This window comes from Sceloporus occidentalis, unplaced genomic scaffold (genome assembly GCF_023333645.1).
Source record: "Sceloporus occidentalis isolate IW3139 unplaced genomic scaffold, rSceOcc1.0.p SCAF_4, whole genome shotgun sequence".
Classification (NCBI taxonomy): Eukaryota; Metazoa; Chordata; class Lepidosauria; order Squamata; family Phrynosomatidae; genus Sceloporus; species Sceloporus occidentalis.
Genome location: NW_028316984.1, coordinates 147,008,477 through 147,026,963, shown reverse-complemented (window position 1 = coordinate 147,026,963; position 18,487 = coordinate 147,008,477). Strand labels below are relative to the sequence as shown.

General features: G+C 39.7%; 1 protein-coding gene across 3 annotated transcripts in view; it reads left to right on the top strand.

Annotated features, from left to right (window-relative positions):
* Positions 1 to 18,487, top strand: part of IVD (isovaleryl-CoA dehydrogenase) — an 84,906-nt gene that overhangs the window by 5,197 nt on the left and 61,222 nt on the right. For all 3 annotated transcript variants that reach the window (XR_016280974.1, XM_089521952.1, XM_089521950.1), the window contains exons 2-6: positions 3,947 to 4,036; positions 10,562 to 10,613; positions 13,573 to 13,742; positions 16,394 to 16,487; positions 18,115 to 18,251. Coding sequence is in view for 2 of the 3 variants with exons in the window: in XM_089521952.1 (XP_089378078.1) it covers positions 3,947 to 4,036; positions 10,562 to 10,613; positions 13,573 to 13,742; positions 16,394 to 16,487; positions 18,115 to 18,251 (543 nt within the window). In the remaining variant the exon portion in view is untranslated. The remainder of the gene's footprint in view (positions 1 to 3,946; positions 4,037 to 10,561; positions 10,614 to 13,572; positions 13,743 to 16,393; positions 16,488 to 18,114; positions 18,252 to 18,487) is intronic.

The following is an 18,487-nucleotide window of genomic DNA, read 5'->3' as shown; positions in this document are numbered from 1 at the left end:
TGATTTGTATAAGATCAGTGGGTTTCTCACTTATGTCCTGGGTCGATTGCTCAGCAGTAGAAATGTTGGACTGCCATCTGACATCCTCACATGACATTTATTTTTTGAAACAATGGTTCTTCTCTTTTCTCTCTGCCCCACTACAGCCTTGTATGCCATTCAGGTTTTTTAGAGGGCTCTCTAAACCTCTGGAGCATATTCAGGGAGCAAAAGTGAAGGAGGCTCAAGGAGGGGAAACCTCTGTCTGTCTTCCTAGCAGGTGGGAGTGCCTTGTTTCCTTATCTGACAGGAGACAGTTTTATATTTTTCAGGTGCCAGATTTTAAATGTCAGTGTTGTGATTATCTCTGATGGAGTCCTGACAGGGACGTAGCCGGGGGGGGGGGGTTCCTTGGGGTCCGGACCCCCCCTTCCATTAGAAAAATGAATGGTGTGTGCTGCTGCGCCGCTGCACCCAAGCCCCATTATAATGGTGGCACTTAGTCTGGACCCCCCCCCCCCCTTCCTAAAATTCTGGCTATGTCCCTGGTCCTGAGCAGCTACTTCAAGTTCAGATAGAAAGATTTGAGCTTGGTGGAAAGCTGGTCTAACTGAACAAATGGCCAATGTACCAGCACCTTTCATAGCTTATTAAGCATCCTATTTTTCTTCAACCATTTCATCAGATGACAACATTCTTTGTTGTTATTTGCCGTCAAATTGGCTTTGACCTATAGTGAAGAGCCATGGTCATCAGTATCACAGCTGAGGCAGTGCAAACTCAGAACTGAGGGTTCCTTGATTAAATCAGTTCACCTGTAATGTGGTCTTCCTCTTTTCCTAATGCATTCAACTTTATGAAGCATATTGTCTTTTACAGTGAGCCATCTTGTTTCTTGATATGTCTAAGGTTTGATATTGTTGTTTTTCTTAACTGCCCTCAAGTCAATCTCAACCCATGGCAACCCTGTGAATGAGACATCTCCCAGACTCTATCCTCCATTGCTCTTAGTTCTTGCAAATTCATACCTGTGACCTGCTTAATAAAGTTCATCCATCTGGCATATGGCCTTCCTCTCTTCCTACTTTCCTCCACCATTCTCAGCATTATTGTCTTTTCCAGTGAGTCCTTCCTTCTCATGATGTGACCAAAGTATGACAGCCTCAGTTTAATCATCTTGGCATCCAAGGAGATTTCCAGCTTGATCTGTTCTAGGGCCCATTTGTTTGTCTTTTTGGCTGTCAGTGGTATCTTTAGCACTCTTCTCTAGCACATCTCAAATTAATTGATTTTCTTCCTATCCATTTTCTTAACTGTCCAGCTCTCACATCCATACATGGTAATAGGGAATACAGTGGCTTGTACAATGCTAACTTTTGTACTCAGTTGTATATCTTTACACTTTATGATTTTTTTCTAATTCTTTCATAGCTGCCCTCCACATTCTTAGTCTCCTTCTAGCCTTTCTTTATTCATTTTGGCTTCTATTGGTCTTTTTTTTCCCTGGTCCATGTAGAATTCTACTCCAGCATCACATTTAAAATGAACATTCTTTACTATTGACTATATGCATATGACCATTTTTTCCATACTCCAGAAATCTTCCCATTTCTTTTTAAAGGCCTCCCATTCCTAAAACAGCTTCAAGAGCCCCTAAAAATGACCTGAAATGTCCTGTCACCTAACAGGAGTCTTTGGTGGGTGCAGTAGACCAATTTGAGGCAAAAATAAATAAACAAACCCCTGAAGGCTCAGTGACTGAAAATGGTGGGTTTGAGACAAGTGCTAGCCCTACAAGGCCCCAGGGGAGATTAGTGTTGCCCCTTAACCCTTGGAAATTGTCCATTCCTGGATTAAAATGGGATCTATGTTCGAGAAACATTCTAAGAAGTTGATATGGTACAAAAAACATGTAGTTAAAATTGTGAACCTTGACTTCGAATATGCAAATAACGTATATCTCATTAAGCAAGGAAAACTGGCAAGCAGAAGCCCACTGCAGCTTTTTGGAATGGAAACCTCATTTTTAGAGCACATAGGAATTCACCTCCACAGGTGACTCCTCCAAAATACAATCTCATCTGTTTGCGATCCAGACTGCAGCTGTTCAATTGTCTTGAGTCTCTGTGCTCTGAAGTGGCCTCCTAACTTTTGCCTGGTATGAAAGAGGAAAATGGAAAATTTCCAGAAATGTTAAAGCAATGGTAAAAAGTTTTTTGGGTGGGTGGGAATTTTTGGATTTTTATTTTTCTGTCCTATGGCAACCTGGAATTTGCAGTTTGACAAGGTCTTTGCTGCCAACATGTGCTAGTGTTTCACAAAACTACAGATACCAGAATTCTGTAGGATGGGTCCATGAAAATAGTATCAAATGGATTGTTTCTACAGTGTAGATGTGATATCAAATGGATTTTGAAGTGGTATCGAATGGATTATTTCTACAGTGTAGATGCACACTTAATTGTTTTCAGGGATTATATTATGTCTAATTTGGTTTGGTGTAAAATTACCATGTTTGAAATACTAAAAGTACAGTCCACAAGTAATGGAATCTACTTATTAGCCTTATTTATTTATTTACAAATGGAACTACAAGGTTCTATAAGAAACACCTGAACTGTAAGAACCCTCCTTGGTTTTGACAATTCATGAGGAGCATGCAAAACCAATAAAACAGAAGAAACTATCAGCATTCTTGTTGTGTGCCTTCAAATCATTTCTGACTTATGGCAATACTATCACAGTGTTTTCTTGGCAAGATTTGTTCAAGGGGGGGTTGTCTTTGCCTTTCTCTGAGGGTGAGAGAATGTGACTTTCTCAAGGTCACCCAGTGGGCTTCCATGGCTGAGGAGGCATTCACCTTGGGCTTCAGAGTCATAATCCAGTGTTCAAGCCACTACACTATTAGCATTACAAATTCGAAGAAAATTAATTTCTTTCCTCTAGTCCTATAGTGTCAAGCAACCAAGAAGCACCTATTCCCATAAAAAGAATGGAGAAAAGGAAACCAAGATACTTTTTTATACTCTTACTGTTACCAAATATTTAGAAATACTATTGGAGGACTAAATGCATGAAAACCTTGTGTTAAGCATCTTATTTATCATTGTAAAAGAAAATGTTCTATAACCCACCCACCCCAGTGAAGTTTTTTGTGGGAAAAGGGCTTTTTAAAAGGGGGAATGGAAGTTTCCCCCCAGTTTTCCCCAGGTTTTTCCCCAAGTGTTTGCATCTATGCTGGGAAATGTTTTTGAATGACTTTTACTTGATTTATTTGAATTGTTTGATTTGTTATGTGTCATCACATTCACAGTTGACATGTCGTGCTGATAGGCCCAAAGGTAGTTAGGAATTATTGTGGGTTTTTTCCATTTAAGTTTTTGGTTTACTCATGTGTAAAATAATATTGGTCTAAAATAAATGAGCAATTACAGCCAGTAAAGTAATAATTATATTTCATTCTACTAGATAGGAGATAAATAGTTGAAAACATGTTAAAACCATTTTAAAATACAGTCGGCCCTTCTTATACACAGATTTTTTATACACGGATTCAAGCATACACAGTTTGAAAATGTTCAAAAAAAGTATACATTTCAAATATTAAACCTTGATTTTCCATTTTTTATAAGGGACACCATTTTGCTATGTCATTATATTTAATGGGACTTGAGCATACACGGATTTTGTTATACATGGGGGATCTTGGAACCAAACCCCAGTGTATAACAAGGGTCCACTGTATCAGTAGATATACACTTTTTGTTGTACTAGGCATAAAGTATTTGTCAGTTATTTAATAATTGTCCACAGTTCCCATAATTGGCACCAAGTGACTTTATGGACAGTAAACAGAGATTTCATGGACTTCAGAGAAGATTTATTTAAGGAAGCTTTTTGATAACATACAAAGGAAGGAAATTAGGAGTTATATTTATGATTCTTATTTCTATTTTGTTTCTAACAGCTTAGGCGAACCATGACCAAATTCTGTCAGGAGCACTTGGCCCCAAAAGCTCAAGAAATTGATCAGAAGAATGAATTCAAAGAGATGAGGGTAAGTGTTTTCAATAGCATACATCTTGCCTTAGAAGCTTAGCTAGTATTTTTGCATAGTTTACTATGTACTATGACTGAGAGATAAATATACAGAATTTAAAGTTTCAAGGAAAGAGGATATGAGAAAGTTATGAAATAGTTGCACATTAGAAAGTAATTTTTTCTCCAGCCTGGTGCTCTCTAGATACATTGGATTGCAACTGCCATCTTCTTCAACTAGTGTGGTCATTGTTTCCCCAGGTTGGGGGAAGCTGGAAGAAACTAAACTATATTCCTGATAATGAACTCCCTGATATGTTTGATCAGAACCTCAGTAATGTATGTCTTGGGTTTTGTTTGATTCTGGATGAGTAAATTCAGTGCTTGAAATAGTGAAAAAAGAAGTAGTGAAAAAGAAGCTACGATATGTGAAATGGCATATGATTTCTCCTTGACACACAGATGTTTTCTTGGAACCCACCACCAGTTGTGAAGAGTTTTCTGTTGGAATGGTGATTTACTAGAGTACTTTAATGGCCCCTATAAATTTGATGAGCAAAAGGTATATTTTATGGGACATGCTACTTTTCACTGCTGCCTTTTATCAGCCTTGGAGTCCTAGGAAAGCTTATATCTGCTAGAACTTTGAGCACTTGCTTTGTTTCTGTAAGAACTGATTTAAAATGTTTACAGTGGCCTTTTATGAAATCAGTTTGGGGCATGGTAGGAGTATGTTGTTGAATTATACAGCATTGTTCATTGGCTTGGAATATTAGCCAATTTTCAGCTCTCTGTAAATCTCATTGGTTTCTAATACAGATAACTGTACTCATGTAGGCTAGATGCTGTCAAATGCAGTGGAAAAACTGTGCTGTTTTGAAACAAGATTCAGTTGTCAGTCCAGCCAGCTTCTGTATGCAGAATGAAAGAGAGATTATTTCTAGAGATGAAAAAGAAATTGATTAGGTTTGTATATCCATACAAAAATATTAATTTTGCACTTCCAGAGACAAAACCGATCTTGTCTTGCAAATCTCCATGTTTTATAAGCCTACTATATTTTCTTCCAAGGAATATATGGATAAAAGCATCTGTACATGTCACAAAAGTTTGTATACTGTACTTCCCATGATGGACAATTTTTGCTCACAACTCAACCTGTATATTTGAAAAAGAACAAATACAAAAATTGTATATGTTAGGGGGAAAAGGCACCTTAGGAAAAAATTAGAACCAAAGTACACATTAATTTCTTGGCAGGAAGAACAAAGAGGAAGAATAGCCTTATAACAGAATTGAGCTGGCATTCTGGGAAGCACACCAAAAAAAAAAAAAATGAAACTGGTAGCATTTTACATCCTTAATTCTGACTTTCTCCTCAGACATCAAGCAGGCTTGAGTCAGGCCTGTCAGTGAGGTTCTTGAAAGAGTTTTGGAAGAAAATTCAATTTGTACTTCCTTCCTCCTCTCATTGCTTACTCAGCAGTTAAGGAGCCATTCAGAATTATCCGTTTTCTTCTGGTTCAGAAGGATCTGAGCAGGCAATTTAGATAGCACCTGTGATGTCATTTCCAGCCATGAGTTTGAATAGAATCATGGAGTTGGAAGGGACCCTATGGGCCACCAAGTCCAACTCTTGTTCAGTGCAGGATCTCCAGCTAAAGCATCCCTAGCAGGTAGCTGTCCAGCCTCTTTTTGAAGACATCGAGAGAAGGCAACCCCACCGCTTCTCTAGGCTCTTGTTCCATTGCCAAACCATCCTCACTGTCAAGAAGTTCCTTCTAATGTTCAGTTGAAATCTACCCTCATGTAACTTAAAACCCTTAGACATAGTTCTACCCCTGAGGCAGCAGAAAGCAGGCCTGCACCCTCCTTTCTGGCAACCCTTGAGGTACTTAAAGAGTATGGTCATGTCACCCCTCAGTCTTCTCTTCACCAAGCTGACCATGCCCAACTCTTTCAACCTCTCCTCAGAGGTTTTGTTCTCCATACCTCTTACAGTCTTCATTGCCATTGTCTGAACTCACTCCAACATCTATGGGTACATCTACACTGTAGAAATAATGTAGTTTGACACAACTTTAATTACCATGGCTCCATCCTACAAAATCCTGGAATCAGTAGTTTTGTGAGGTACCAGCATTCTTTGGCAGAGAGGGCTAAAAACTTTGTAAAACTACAAATCCCAGGATATCATAGCATGGAGCCACAATACTTAAAGTGGTGTCAAACTGCATTATTTCAATCAGTCAAAGCCTTTATTACAGTTAACAAACCATAAGGCAAAACAAAAACAACAGAACTACAACAAAATCAACCCAAACGTCCCATCAGTTATATACATCTTAAATTCTATACACAAAAATATAGGCACTCAGTATTGGAGAATAAGAACAAGCTATATTAAAATAGAATAGTGGGGTACAATTAAGTGCAAATAAACGCATTTTAAAAACATCTTAGTGAAATATGTTTAAAATTTGTGACAAAACATATAATTAAAATATATAAAATATTTAATATATATATATATATATATATATATATATATATATAAAAATATTTTATGTGTGCGTGTGTGTACATATACGTGTGTGTGTATGATGTTAAAATATGTTTTAAAACCGTGCAACCAAAGTAAGAAAACCTTAGATGTCCCTCTAACTCCTGGGGCTATGACTCCCATTTAGCACCTCATATAGTTTGGGCCAGAGGGCCATCCTTAAATTATTAATGTTTATGGGACATGGTCCTTTGGGTTTTGGCTGCAGAAAAAAAGAACTTTGCAAACTCTTCTATTACTTTTTACCCCCAGTATCTTCTAGCAAATATATAAGATACTATTCTGAAGCTCTACCTGGGAACTTACTTATAAGAGGTGTAACTAGTCTTAATCTGTCATCTTTTTAAAATGTACAGAAAAGGAGTACACTTGTCCTTTCAGATTCATGGGGGATACATTCCCCTGGATATGAAATTTTGCAAATATTCAAGTCCCATTGTCCCCAATGGAGCCTTTGGGGACAATGGAACTTGACTGTTAATGAAATTCCCTCCCTCCCTCCCTCGCTGGCATCTTTCCCCCAGCACTGGGGCCCATAATCAGAGCCCAGGCTGCCAGGGCCGCAGCCATCAGGACTTGCTTTCCCAGCAGCGCTCAGGGCCAGGCATGCTCACACCTTGCTCCCCTCTGTTGCAGCCAATTGACATATCAAGTGCCCATTGACTGTGGTGGAGGCAGCAGGGCATGTGCCACCGGGCCCCAAGCACTGCTGGGAAAGTGAGTCCCAATGGCTGCTGGGGCTGATTATAGGTCTTGGTGTCGGAAGGAAGATACCAGGGAGGGAGGGAGACGTGGCATTGGCCTCGCGAATGATTGAAACTGTGAGTGCCAAGGCCATGAATGGGGAGAAACAAGTGTATATGGTATGAAGATTCTACTCGTCCCTCCCCACAAGGACATATGCGGTCCTTGTACGCTATTCGCTGGAAATATTCCACTAATACAGCTGATGGAATCACATTGAATCTGGCTTTGCTGAACGCCATCCCATATTTAGGAATTGTTAGATTTTTAAGATAATTTGCACCCATGTTTGAATTGAACCCCAGGCCCAAACCTATGTGGGAGCAAGTGGTGCGTGCAGCAGAAATTGAGTGTTGGGTGTCAATATCTACTGCATTATTTCTATAGTATAGGTTCACCCTATATCTTTCTTAAAATGAGGTGTCCAGAATTTAACGAAGTACTCTGGATGAGGCCTGACCAAATGGGACTATTACTTCCCCCAGCTTGGAAACTATGATTTATTAATGCAGGCTAAGATAGCAGTTGCCTCCTTTCTAGTAACATCAAACCCTTGCTGAAAAAACAGAATATTTTACAAGTATTTTAGTTTTTATGCTTATTGCTGATTAGAAGTGGCTGGTCCCTAATGTGGAACAGATGGGGTTAACAGTACTTGGAGGCTTCTTGTCAATCTGTCAGTAACAGGAATCTGCTAGTGAGCAGAAATACAGTATGTCACATTTTCCCTTGTGTCAGGAATATCTCAAGAAGATGAAGCATCACTGAGAGGGAGATGGGGTATTGGCAGACACTATGTCAGATCTGGGAGATGCAGAACACTGTGATTTAATTGTTTCTGCCCATGTCAGAATGGTGACTCATAAGTAGAATTTGAGCTAAATGATGATATGAAGTCTAGGAAACATTCTTACTTGAAGTCAGGAAAGCTGTGTTGTGATGTTTTACTGGACTTTGGGCACATTGCCTTGGGCTTAAAGTGGGACCTCTCCCAACTTTTTCAACTCTACCCCACTCATAAATTTATTTTATACACCAAGCCCCTTGACAGTATCTCTTCAGCAGTCGAAGGCTCAGAATCCTTGTGTACAGTCTCCTTTCTGCATATGGTTGTTGAATGAGTAAGGATACATGGAGCAATCCAACACTGACATTAGAAGAAGACTAGAAAAGGGCATCTTGGACAGCTTCTTGACACCAGCAAGTCAAAGGAGGAGTCAGGAAAGGAAACTGCTGTGCATTTGCTTAATCTTTCCAACATCCAAAGGTAACAGAGCAGTGTTAGTGGCAACAGTATTTCAGTGTTTGCTCCTGAGGTGTCTGGCTATCTTTGTTGTGGCATCCTCACCCTTCTTGGGATTTCAACTCCCCTCCCCCCATTGGACCATCCCACAGGGTGAGAACCATTGCCTTGCAAATAATTATGGACTAGCTGCCTTCCCCTTCATGCTACCAACATCTAGCTTGGAACATTATTTTAAAAAACTAATGCATTAGTGCTTTTCTTTTTAAAAGTTATTCATGCTTATTGCTCACTGAGCAAAGAGTGACATGTTATATTACATATTACTTATTCATTACAAATTAATTATTTTAAAGTTGCTTCTTAAGTAACCCTTGAAAAATACAAAATGGCCAAATACTGCTTAAAAGGATGTAAAAATATAAGAAGTACCAAGAATGACCAAATGTTACTTGTTACACACTCACACAAAGAGAGGGGGTGAGAGGTGTTTAGCAATAATGTTGAAAGTAAAAAGAACATCTTTACCCCAGAATTAGCACATTACTAGCAATGCCATTTCATCTGTTGTTTTATTTACTTTTAACACATTAATCTGCTTTCCACTGTGGACTATGGTTCTGATCCAAGTACTTTCCTTCACCTTAAAAAACTGGAACTGCCTGACCAATCTGTCCATTGCAGCCAAGGAAAAGAGCAAAGAAGTGCTGTTAGCTATATCTGCTGGAGACAGCCACGAAAGCACTGAGTAGTGCCACAATGTTATTTCTAGCTAGGCAAAGAATGTGAGCTGGTGAAGGAGATTCAATATACCATTCATTTTTATGTCAGAGTAGGAATTGCTTTATTCCCTGACAAATAATGCACAGTAAATTGCCCCTCTCTTTTGGTGCAGCCCCTTTGGGCACCGCACCAGTGCTATGCTGGCTGGTGGATTCTGGAAGCTATAGCTTAAAAGGTAACCTGCCACCAGTGAACAAATATTATCCTAGCTGAACCCAAGTAACCAAACCAGCAGCCCCAAACTGAATATGAAAAATGCAGGGTTTTAGGAAGGAAATCCTTTATTCTAAATGTATGCTGAAAGCAAATTCTTTTCAACAGAAATGCTATTTCCTATAAAGTCAAATGTTGCATAAGTTTACTGGCTTAAAACTGAACCTCTCTAAGCTGAGGTTTTAGAAGTGTGAGCCAGCCTTGGACAGACAGGTTGACAATAGATGCTAGCCCATGCAAGTCTTAGTAGTCCATCTGTTTGCATATTGGCTATTTATGGCCTAAAAAGGAGAAAGTAAACCCAACTTTATGAAACCTACCAGCATAAACTCTAGTGTCTTTATGAGAAAGGGTGAAGTATTAACTTACACCTCACATCAGTTACAGCACAGGTGAGATCTCTGCACTGGATGGTTTACGGATTATATAGATAGATAGATAGATAGATAGATAGATAGATGATAGATAGATAGATTGATTTGTAAACCATCCAGTGCAGAGACCTCACCTGTGCTGTAACTAATGTGAGATGTAGGTTAATATTTGACTGGATGGAACCACTTCCTGGAGAAGATGACTGCATAAATCTTTTTCAGATGACTGTAAGCTGACAAAGTGCTGGCTTTAGACTTAGAAATCCAACCAAATAGGACTACAGGAGAGCCACACAGCTACTAAATTCATGTGCTTACAGTATAACTCTGGTCATTCATGTGTTAAATTACTTAGGATTATATAGTGTGCATGATGGTGAAAACTCCAGCTGGGGAGCAGCATGGAAAAATAAGTATAAAATAAGGTGTTTTTTTTTAAAAAGGCAAAATGGTTGTGTAACTAGTTATGGAATTCTGGTTCACTATATTGCAAGGCAGTGGCAATATTACCCTTTGTTTGTGTGAGGTGACTGAACAGATATGCTAAAGTGAAAGTTAAAAACTGTTTGCCTGGTGTCCTTCTAGACTACAGTTGTGATAATAACTTTGCTCTGATATTTCTAGGAGTTTTGGAAGAAGCTGGGGGAATTAGGAGTTCTCGGAATAACTGCTCCAGGTAAGTATTTATCCATTCTATTCAGAAATTACGTTCTTCCTGATCTAGAGGACAGCAAGATGTAAATATCACTCGTGATGTGGTGCAAATGTGTTCTTGTAACAAGCCAGCCAAAATAAACAGGGCAGTAGCATAACTGTTACAAACAATTACTTGTAGGGAAGAATGCCCCCTCAACATCTTGCAGACTAGAAGAAATCAGGTATCAGTAGAGCCCCAGGTGATGTGCTGGGTACAGTTTCAACTGGCAGTTTGGATGAAGGTATGGGTTTTTCCTCCTCCCCCTTCCTTGAGAAGGAACCAGGAAAGCAAAGAGAGGAACTTCCAGTCAGTCCTTGAAAGTACTGAATCTTGAAGGTGAAGTTCAGCTAGCCCCTACAAATGCCACCTCCTTTCTCTTGTCTGCTCAGGGAAAGGGGGAGGAAGAGCAAAGCCCAGTTGGTGTGTGCAGGTACCCACTAAGCCTCAGTTTTGGGACTCTAGTGGTACTTGCAAGTGCCAACCAAATCTACAGAGATGGAGCTTGGGGAGCAGGTCTCTGTGGACCAGGTTCCAGGAACCAGAGATCTGTACCACAGGTTTAGAACCTTCCTTTCATAGTTCAAGGTTCTACAAATCATTCACTGTTTAGGCAAATCTGTGACTGAAATCTTAATGCATGGTTTCTATCCTTGAATTAATTCATCTTTCTTCTCTTAGCCTCTTGATTATCCCACTACTAACTTCCTCACTGTATTGCTACTTGCATCCCTGTCTTTGACCTGTGTGGGGGGGGATGGGGTGGGGGGCTCCATCTCTCCCACTAAGTTAAGTGAAATATCTGTGATTTTTTTTACCTTGTCCTTTCCCACCTTCCATAGCATACCACACTATATATACTTTGTAATATGGACAGAGGAACTTTTATATTCTGAGGGTGGCCTTTGTGATTAGATTTTATTATACTGGTTATTCCTATGGGTATGAAATAGCTTTATGTGTGATAAAAATTCAGCATTTACATATTGTTCTAGATAAATAATATACATTTATTTAAGACAATGGAATTGGTATGAAGGGGAGAGCTAGCATGATAAGCTCTTTGATAGCCATAGCTTTTGACTAATTGTCAGAATATAAAAGGTTGCTTTACATATGCTTTGACTTGACCACCTTGCTTGGATCTATGTGAAGACCCATTGTGATAAATGGGACTTAAGCTGGTAATGACAGATGGATTGATTCAATCAAGAAAGCCATGACCCTTAGAGCCAATACTGACCCGCACTTTGTTCCGGCCTGTGGGCGGAGTTAAGGTGCAGCGTCTGCATGCTGCGTGCCCTAACCCTGCCACCAGTCCACGCAACCCGCACCATGATTACACCCCCTGGTGCTGCATCCACATGATGCAGCATCGAAGTGGCTTCATAAAGCCATGCCGCCATGGCTGTGTTGCCCCTTGGGGGGCACAAAAAGGAGCCACTTTCTGTGGCTCCATTTTGCACTCTCCGAAGGCTGGATTGGGGCTGCAGCATGAGGTTGCCATGGCCTTGATATGGGCAGTAAAGGGGAAGCTCCAGGGGGTGGTCTGTATTGCCCCTTAGTTTGCAAGACCTGAGCAGGACAATTGATGACCAGGTCTCTTAGAGGTCTCTAATTCATCGAGTCCATCAGACTGCAGGATGAAGGTTGTATTGAGGGCATCAGCAGCACTTCTGTCATCCATTGTCTTCTCTAGTTGATACTTTTAATTCACCAGTGTAAGTCACTCTCCCTAAGCTCTCCTCAGTGTCCCCCTCCCTCTCCAGTCTTCTTTTCTCTTCAGAATTTTCTCCCTCACACAAAATGTATTCCTTGGGATTTCCTATGGTTGCTGATTGAGAGAGAAAAAAGAGTTGTACACTATGCAGTCTGTAGGGAGTGACATTTATGGTTTACCTAAAATGAACATGTGTTCATCGAAGTACAATATCATCCAAAATCCACAAAACAGTGATATCTTTATTGAGCCAACCAAAATGCCCATTAAACAAGCTTTCAAAGCTCCCATCAGTGCCACCAACTGTGGGAGTTCCTCTCAGGCAATCCCACCACTGTGGACAAATGTGGATTTTCTATCCTTTAACCACCAAATATGAAGACTTCCATGGTGCTCACTACAGTTACCAAAAGAGGGCTTTCCCTGATCTCCACTCCTGCCACAATGTAAGGACTTCTTCCTGTCCCACCTGTGTGACGCCAATTGTGGGGATCATCTAAATGTTCTCAAGGGACCTATGAGGATTTATGCAACTTCAGTGCTGCTACCACACCTGAATCCATGCTCCAGAGACCAAAAGTGTAAAAAAAAATTATTTACAAAGGTTAAACATAAAACAGCATATAAATTATTTTATTACATTTAAAACGCCCTCTCTCATACTCCCTTCAAGCTAACTCCGACCAACCACACAAGACCCTCAACCAAAACTCTCTTCAATCACTTCAAGCCTAGTTTTAACTCCAAAAAACCCTTGTCTAACTGAACTCCCAACAACAATTAACCAGGCTTATCTAAATCAGCTTAAGTATTTCACCAATCAGCATTCACCTCAACATTCCATCCCAACACTACCTTACTTTATACTCTAATATGCAATCAATAAATCAAACATCATTTTCCAATACCAGTCCACATCATACATACATGTGTCCATTCTGCCTAGGTATAGCTGTGCACTTGATCTGTGCTCTAATTTAGGAAGATTCTACCTAGGTCCAAATCAGGCATGAACAAAGATTCTTACAAAAATTTGAACATGTGAACATACAGAGTGAACACACGTACAGATTAATGTGCAAACACCCCTTGTATGTTTGCTGCATGTGTTGATGCCCCAAAAGTTTCTTAATGGAAATTGGTAACAGTAGAAATTTATAATTCAGTAATGTCTAAATGTAGTTTAATTATAATAGTTTAAATCTTCCTTACTCTTACCAGCTGAATACGGTGGATCTGCAATGGGTTATCTGGACCATATACTGGTGATGGAAGAAATTTCTCGAGTTTCAGCAGCTGTTGGATTAAGTTATGGTGCCCACTCTAATCTCTGTGTTAATCAGTTAGTGAGGAATGGCAATGAAGCACAGAAACAGAAATACCTGCCTAAGGTATGTAGAATTGTGGAATCTCATAAAAGGGGACAAGAAGGATGAAGTACCTTTGACACGACTTTTAACAATAATCAAAAACTGAATACCCTATTTCAGACATTCTGTTGAAACTTTCTGAACTGGATTCTGTTTTCTAAATGAAGGAAAATACAGGATTTTTTGAAAACATTCTGGATTTTAGAAGTTTTTTTTAAAAAATCCTGTCATGATGTGTTGCTACAAATAACATAAATGCAGTTCCCCAGGAGAAAAGACTTATATGCAGTACAGATCTAAGTGTATCAGCCCAGAAGTCCTTCTGAGTTCCTTGGGCAGTGCTTTGTAAATGTGTTTAGGATTACATTCTTAGACCCACTGAATTAAGCAATATTTACTTTAGAGTATACATGTCCCTAGTTATACTATTTATTGGAGAGATAAATTGTAGCACCTTCTTTTCATCATATGCCTTAGAGCAGAGCTAGGAAAGGTTGCCTTTCAGATTATAATGACCTGTTGAAACTGTCCATAACTGAGCAGTTGGAAGGATGATTCTTTGGAACCTAGTGCTTCGTCCTACCTTTGAATGGTGGATGGCTTCAGTAGATCATATTAATTTGTTTAATATGTAACTCAAAGCCCTCCCAGGGAGGTGCAAGTTGGAACAGTCTGGGTTCCTTGCATTAAGAAGTATTTTGTGCAGTATACTTTCCTTTCTGCTGCTTGCTCAGTACAGTGCACCCACGTCATACGCGGCTTTCAGCATACTTGAAAGCCATGTGGGGCGCAAGGGGCAGCACGTCCCATTCAGATGAATGGGGCGTGCACCCGTGGCGTATGTGCACCGCCACATGCACAAGCCCCATTCACTTGAATGGGACTTGAGCATGCGCGGTATTTGGCTTACTTGGGGGGGCGGAACGGATCCCCTGCGTAAGCCAAGGGTGGACTGTATTTATAGAGATGGTGTTTCATTTTATTTCTCCCTCTCATTCCCCTCAAATACAATATTTTACAGTGAAATACAATATTTTCCAGTTCGCACATGCAACATCAATTATTATTATTATTATTATTATTATTATTATTATTATTATTTATATAGCACTGTAGATTTACACAGTGCTGTACATACAATCAATAAAATCGATAAAAATGAAACCTGCCAATGGCATACATTCTAGAGGATAATAACAATATATATATATATATAAAACAATAGATAATAATACAAGAAGATAGAATTAGTTTAAAAAGCAGGCAACAAATTAAAAACATTAAATATCAAATCAAATATCAGATAACGATCAGCAGTGACCATGCAATGCAAGACTGCCTTATGTGTTTCACCAGGAACAGAAGTTGATATTATATCTGTTACAAATCAGGAGCTGCAGTTAATTCACCTGTAATAGGCCCTAATTTGCTGTATTTTAAATTAAACACTTCAGAGTTGCCTGAAATACACTCCATACAAGGTATATTTACAAACCTTGCCTCATAGTTTGTTTGCTGCCATGGGTTATCTATGGCATGTTTAGGGAAAAAGAAAGCCAGTACAGCCCGGCTCCAAAAGACCCCAAAGCCAAGACTGTCTTTCATGCACAAGAGGAAGATCTTTGGTCTTTCATGTGTTTTGGACTTCAGTATCTAGGGGCTCCAGCCAGCATAGCCAGTGGTGAGCGGTTGTCTCTGTTGACCCAAAGATTCCCCTCCTTTGCTTAAAACAACAACAATAACAGTCATTATAAGTCTATCCCTCGCTTTCCACTTCTCCAAATACATGTGAGCAAGTAGACATAAGTCCATGAAAGCTCATGCTGCCAACTCCTTCTGTAGTCTCAAAGGTGCTACAATATCAATAACTTGAAATCTGAAAGCAAGATTGTAGTAGGGTGGTAGTTGAGTTGGCCATTATCTCATAGGTGATTGCATATGAAAGTTGTCCCTGCAGTGGGTGTAGCCAATAAGTTCAGAAACAGAATAGGCTAAATGGCAGAGGAGACAAAGAAAGATGGATAGAATGAAATTGCAGAGAGGTGGGAGGGGAGTGAGAGGCTGCTGTGCCAAAGAGTGGCATAAGGGAACACAGAAGGAGGATGACCATCTGTTCATCCATTACAAGGGTTGAGGGGTGTTGAAGCAATAGTTTATTGCCTAACATTTTGGCATCATATTTCATTCCCCTGAATCATTCCACGTCATTGCAGAAAATCTTGTTTTCAGTAAGATGGCTTTTTACCGGGTTGTCTGCCCCTTCTGGTCATCTGTTTTCAAAGGCCAGGGCAGGACAGGGAGTGAGAGGGATATATATGGCCATTAGTATGGTTCTCTTGGCACTGTCTCCTGTCTAAAAAAGCCAACCAGAGCAATAGCTGCATTGCTCATTTGCCCATGTCTTCAGCGAACTGAAATGGTTTGATCTTGTGCCATTTCTCACTAGGGCACCAGTAAACCTCTTTGGAGAATTTGCCATGAGTAACATCCCCATTTGGAGTTCTTCCACAGCATGGGAGGCTTTCAGTTTTTTTCTTTTCCTTTTCCTTTTTTTCTTTTTGGAAGAAGCGAGGGTGGAAATCACTGTAGCATATCAGATTTATTATGATATTTTTAAGGTGAGTGTGGTGATGGCTACAGCCTATTTCTTTGTTTCTTTCTTGTCATTCCAGCTAATCAATGGAGAACATATTGGAGCACTGGCAATGAGTGAAGCCAATGCTGGTTCTGATGTTGTCTCCATGAAGCTGAGAGCAGACAGAAAAGGTAAAAGGGGATATATCCATTTTTGGTATGTTTCTTATAAAAGAACCAAAATGTTTTTTTGATGTGGCTTTTTGAAATGTTAATTTTTTCTGTGCATTTTGTTGTTTTTAACTATCACTCCCAGAATTCCCTAGCTAGCATGGCCATGGCCAAAAAAAGTAAAATTTCCAAGCTCTGGTTGTATCATTACCATCATGTCCAGTCATTACCAGTTCAACTACTGAAACATATCTGTGCATTTCCCAAATAAAATAGCAAGTAATAAAACAGATGATATAACTGCAATATGTGTGAGAGCAGAAAGACCTGGTTGGCTGCTTCAGATATTGAGGCTCCATCTCTGTCTAAAGCAAGAGTTGTGGGGTTTCTTTTGTTTTGCTTTTGGGGGGGATGGGGTTGGACTACAGCTCTCAGAATTCTGTGCTGGGTGGGCAATTCTAGGAGTTGCAGTTCAAACTCTGAGAAATCGTGTGGAGGAAATTAAATTTTAGAAGGTACTATATATACTCATGTATAAGTCTATAAATTTTAGCCATAAAATTGACCCAAAAACATGAGTCAACATATCAATGGGTCAGTGTAAGTATTGTACTTTAACTCTTATAAAAAGGGACCCATCCCTTGGTGAAAGGCAAAAATGTAATTGCCCTGAAAGCACTGCCCTCCCTCTGCCCTCTCATCCATCCAGCATTTAGTGGGAGCACAAACAGTTATGCCTGCTGGAATTTTGTTAAGTTCTTTGGCATCATTTTCCTTTGCTTCACCCTATAGAATAGATCCTTTGTCACATACCCTTAAATTTTACCCTTGACTTATATATGGGTCATATCAAAATCCATAATTTTAGCTCCAAAACCCTGCCCTCAACTTATACATGAGGTCGACTTATAGTTGGCTATATAGGGTATATATGTGAGAGCGAGAAAGAAAGAACCTCATATTATTTGAAAAACATTGTCCAGTGAATCAGTCATTCTATTTTATGACTACTTCTAAGAATTAACTGTGGACAATTTTACCTTTTTGTTTTGTGAGAACCACCCTTTTGTGGAAAGAGCTAAAAGGCTGAACTGTGACTTGTCTGCATTTCTAGTGGTGGAAATAGGCAGATCTGTTTCGACTATTGCTGGATCTTGAAACAGATGAAACTGGCAAGGTTTCTTACAGTTATTAGTTATGAGCATACTGTGCCTTTCTTTCAGTGAATTCAAGGTGACATACATAAAATTATTGTTTTTCCCCACTTTATCATCTGAACAACCCTGTGAAGTAGGTCATAGAGTTAGAGAGAATAGTTGGCCCGAGGTCACCCAGTGAATTTATGGTTCAGTAGGAGCTAAAACTTGGATTTCCCAAATCTCAATCCAGCATGCTACATTACACCAATAACCCTCCCCCCCCACACACACACACTAATAATTGCTACACCATTAGTTATCTTTCTGAACCCAAGGAAAAGAGCTTGTAGGTTTTGATACTGAAGAAAGCTGGTAGGTTTTGGTGCTGAAGAACCTGGAGGAATTGTCCTGAGTACCTTTAGCTTCACATTGGCTCTCAGTTGCCTGGGGAGGTGGTTACTCCTAGGTGTTTTTATCTAGCTGAGAATTAACCCTTTCTTTTTTCCTAGGGGATTTTTTTGTTTTGAATGGGAACAAGTTTTGGATTACTAATGGTCCAGATGCTGATGTGCTCATTGTGTATGCTAAAACTGATCCAAGTGTTGTTCCAGCTTCTCAGGGTATAACAGCATTCATTGTGGAAAAGGTAGGTTTATGGACCCTGTCTTTCTTGTGAATCTTTTCCAGATGGTATTTTGACATTTGGATGAGAGAGAGCTTATTGTTGTAGGGGAGAAAAGGCACATCTTGCCTTTATTTGAAGTGTGAAGTTAGGCTTCTGTCTAGCTGAGTAAAACTAGGAATATTGCCAAAAGAAAGGATAGGCACAGAGGATAAGTTTTGTTATGCCAATGACTTGCATGCTGTTGACTTGTATAACTT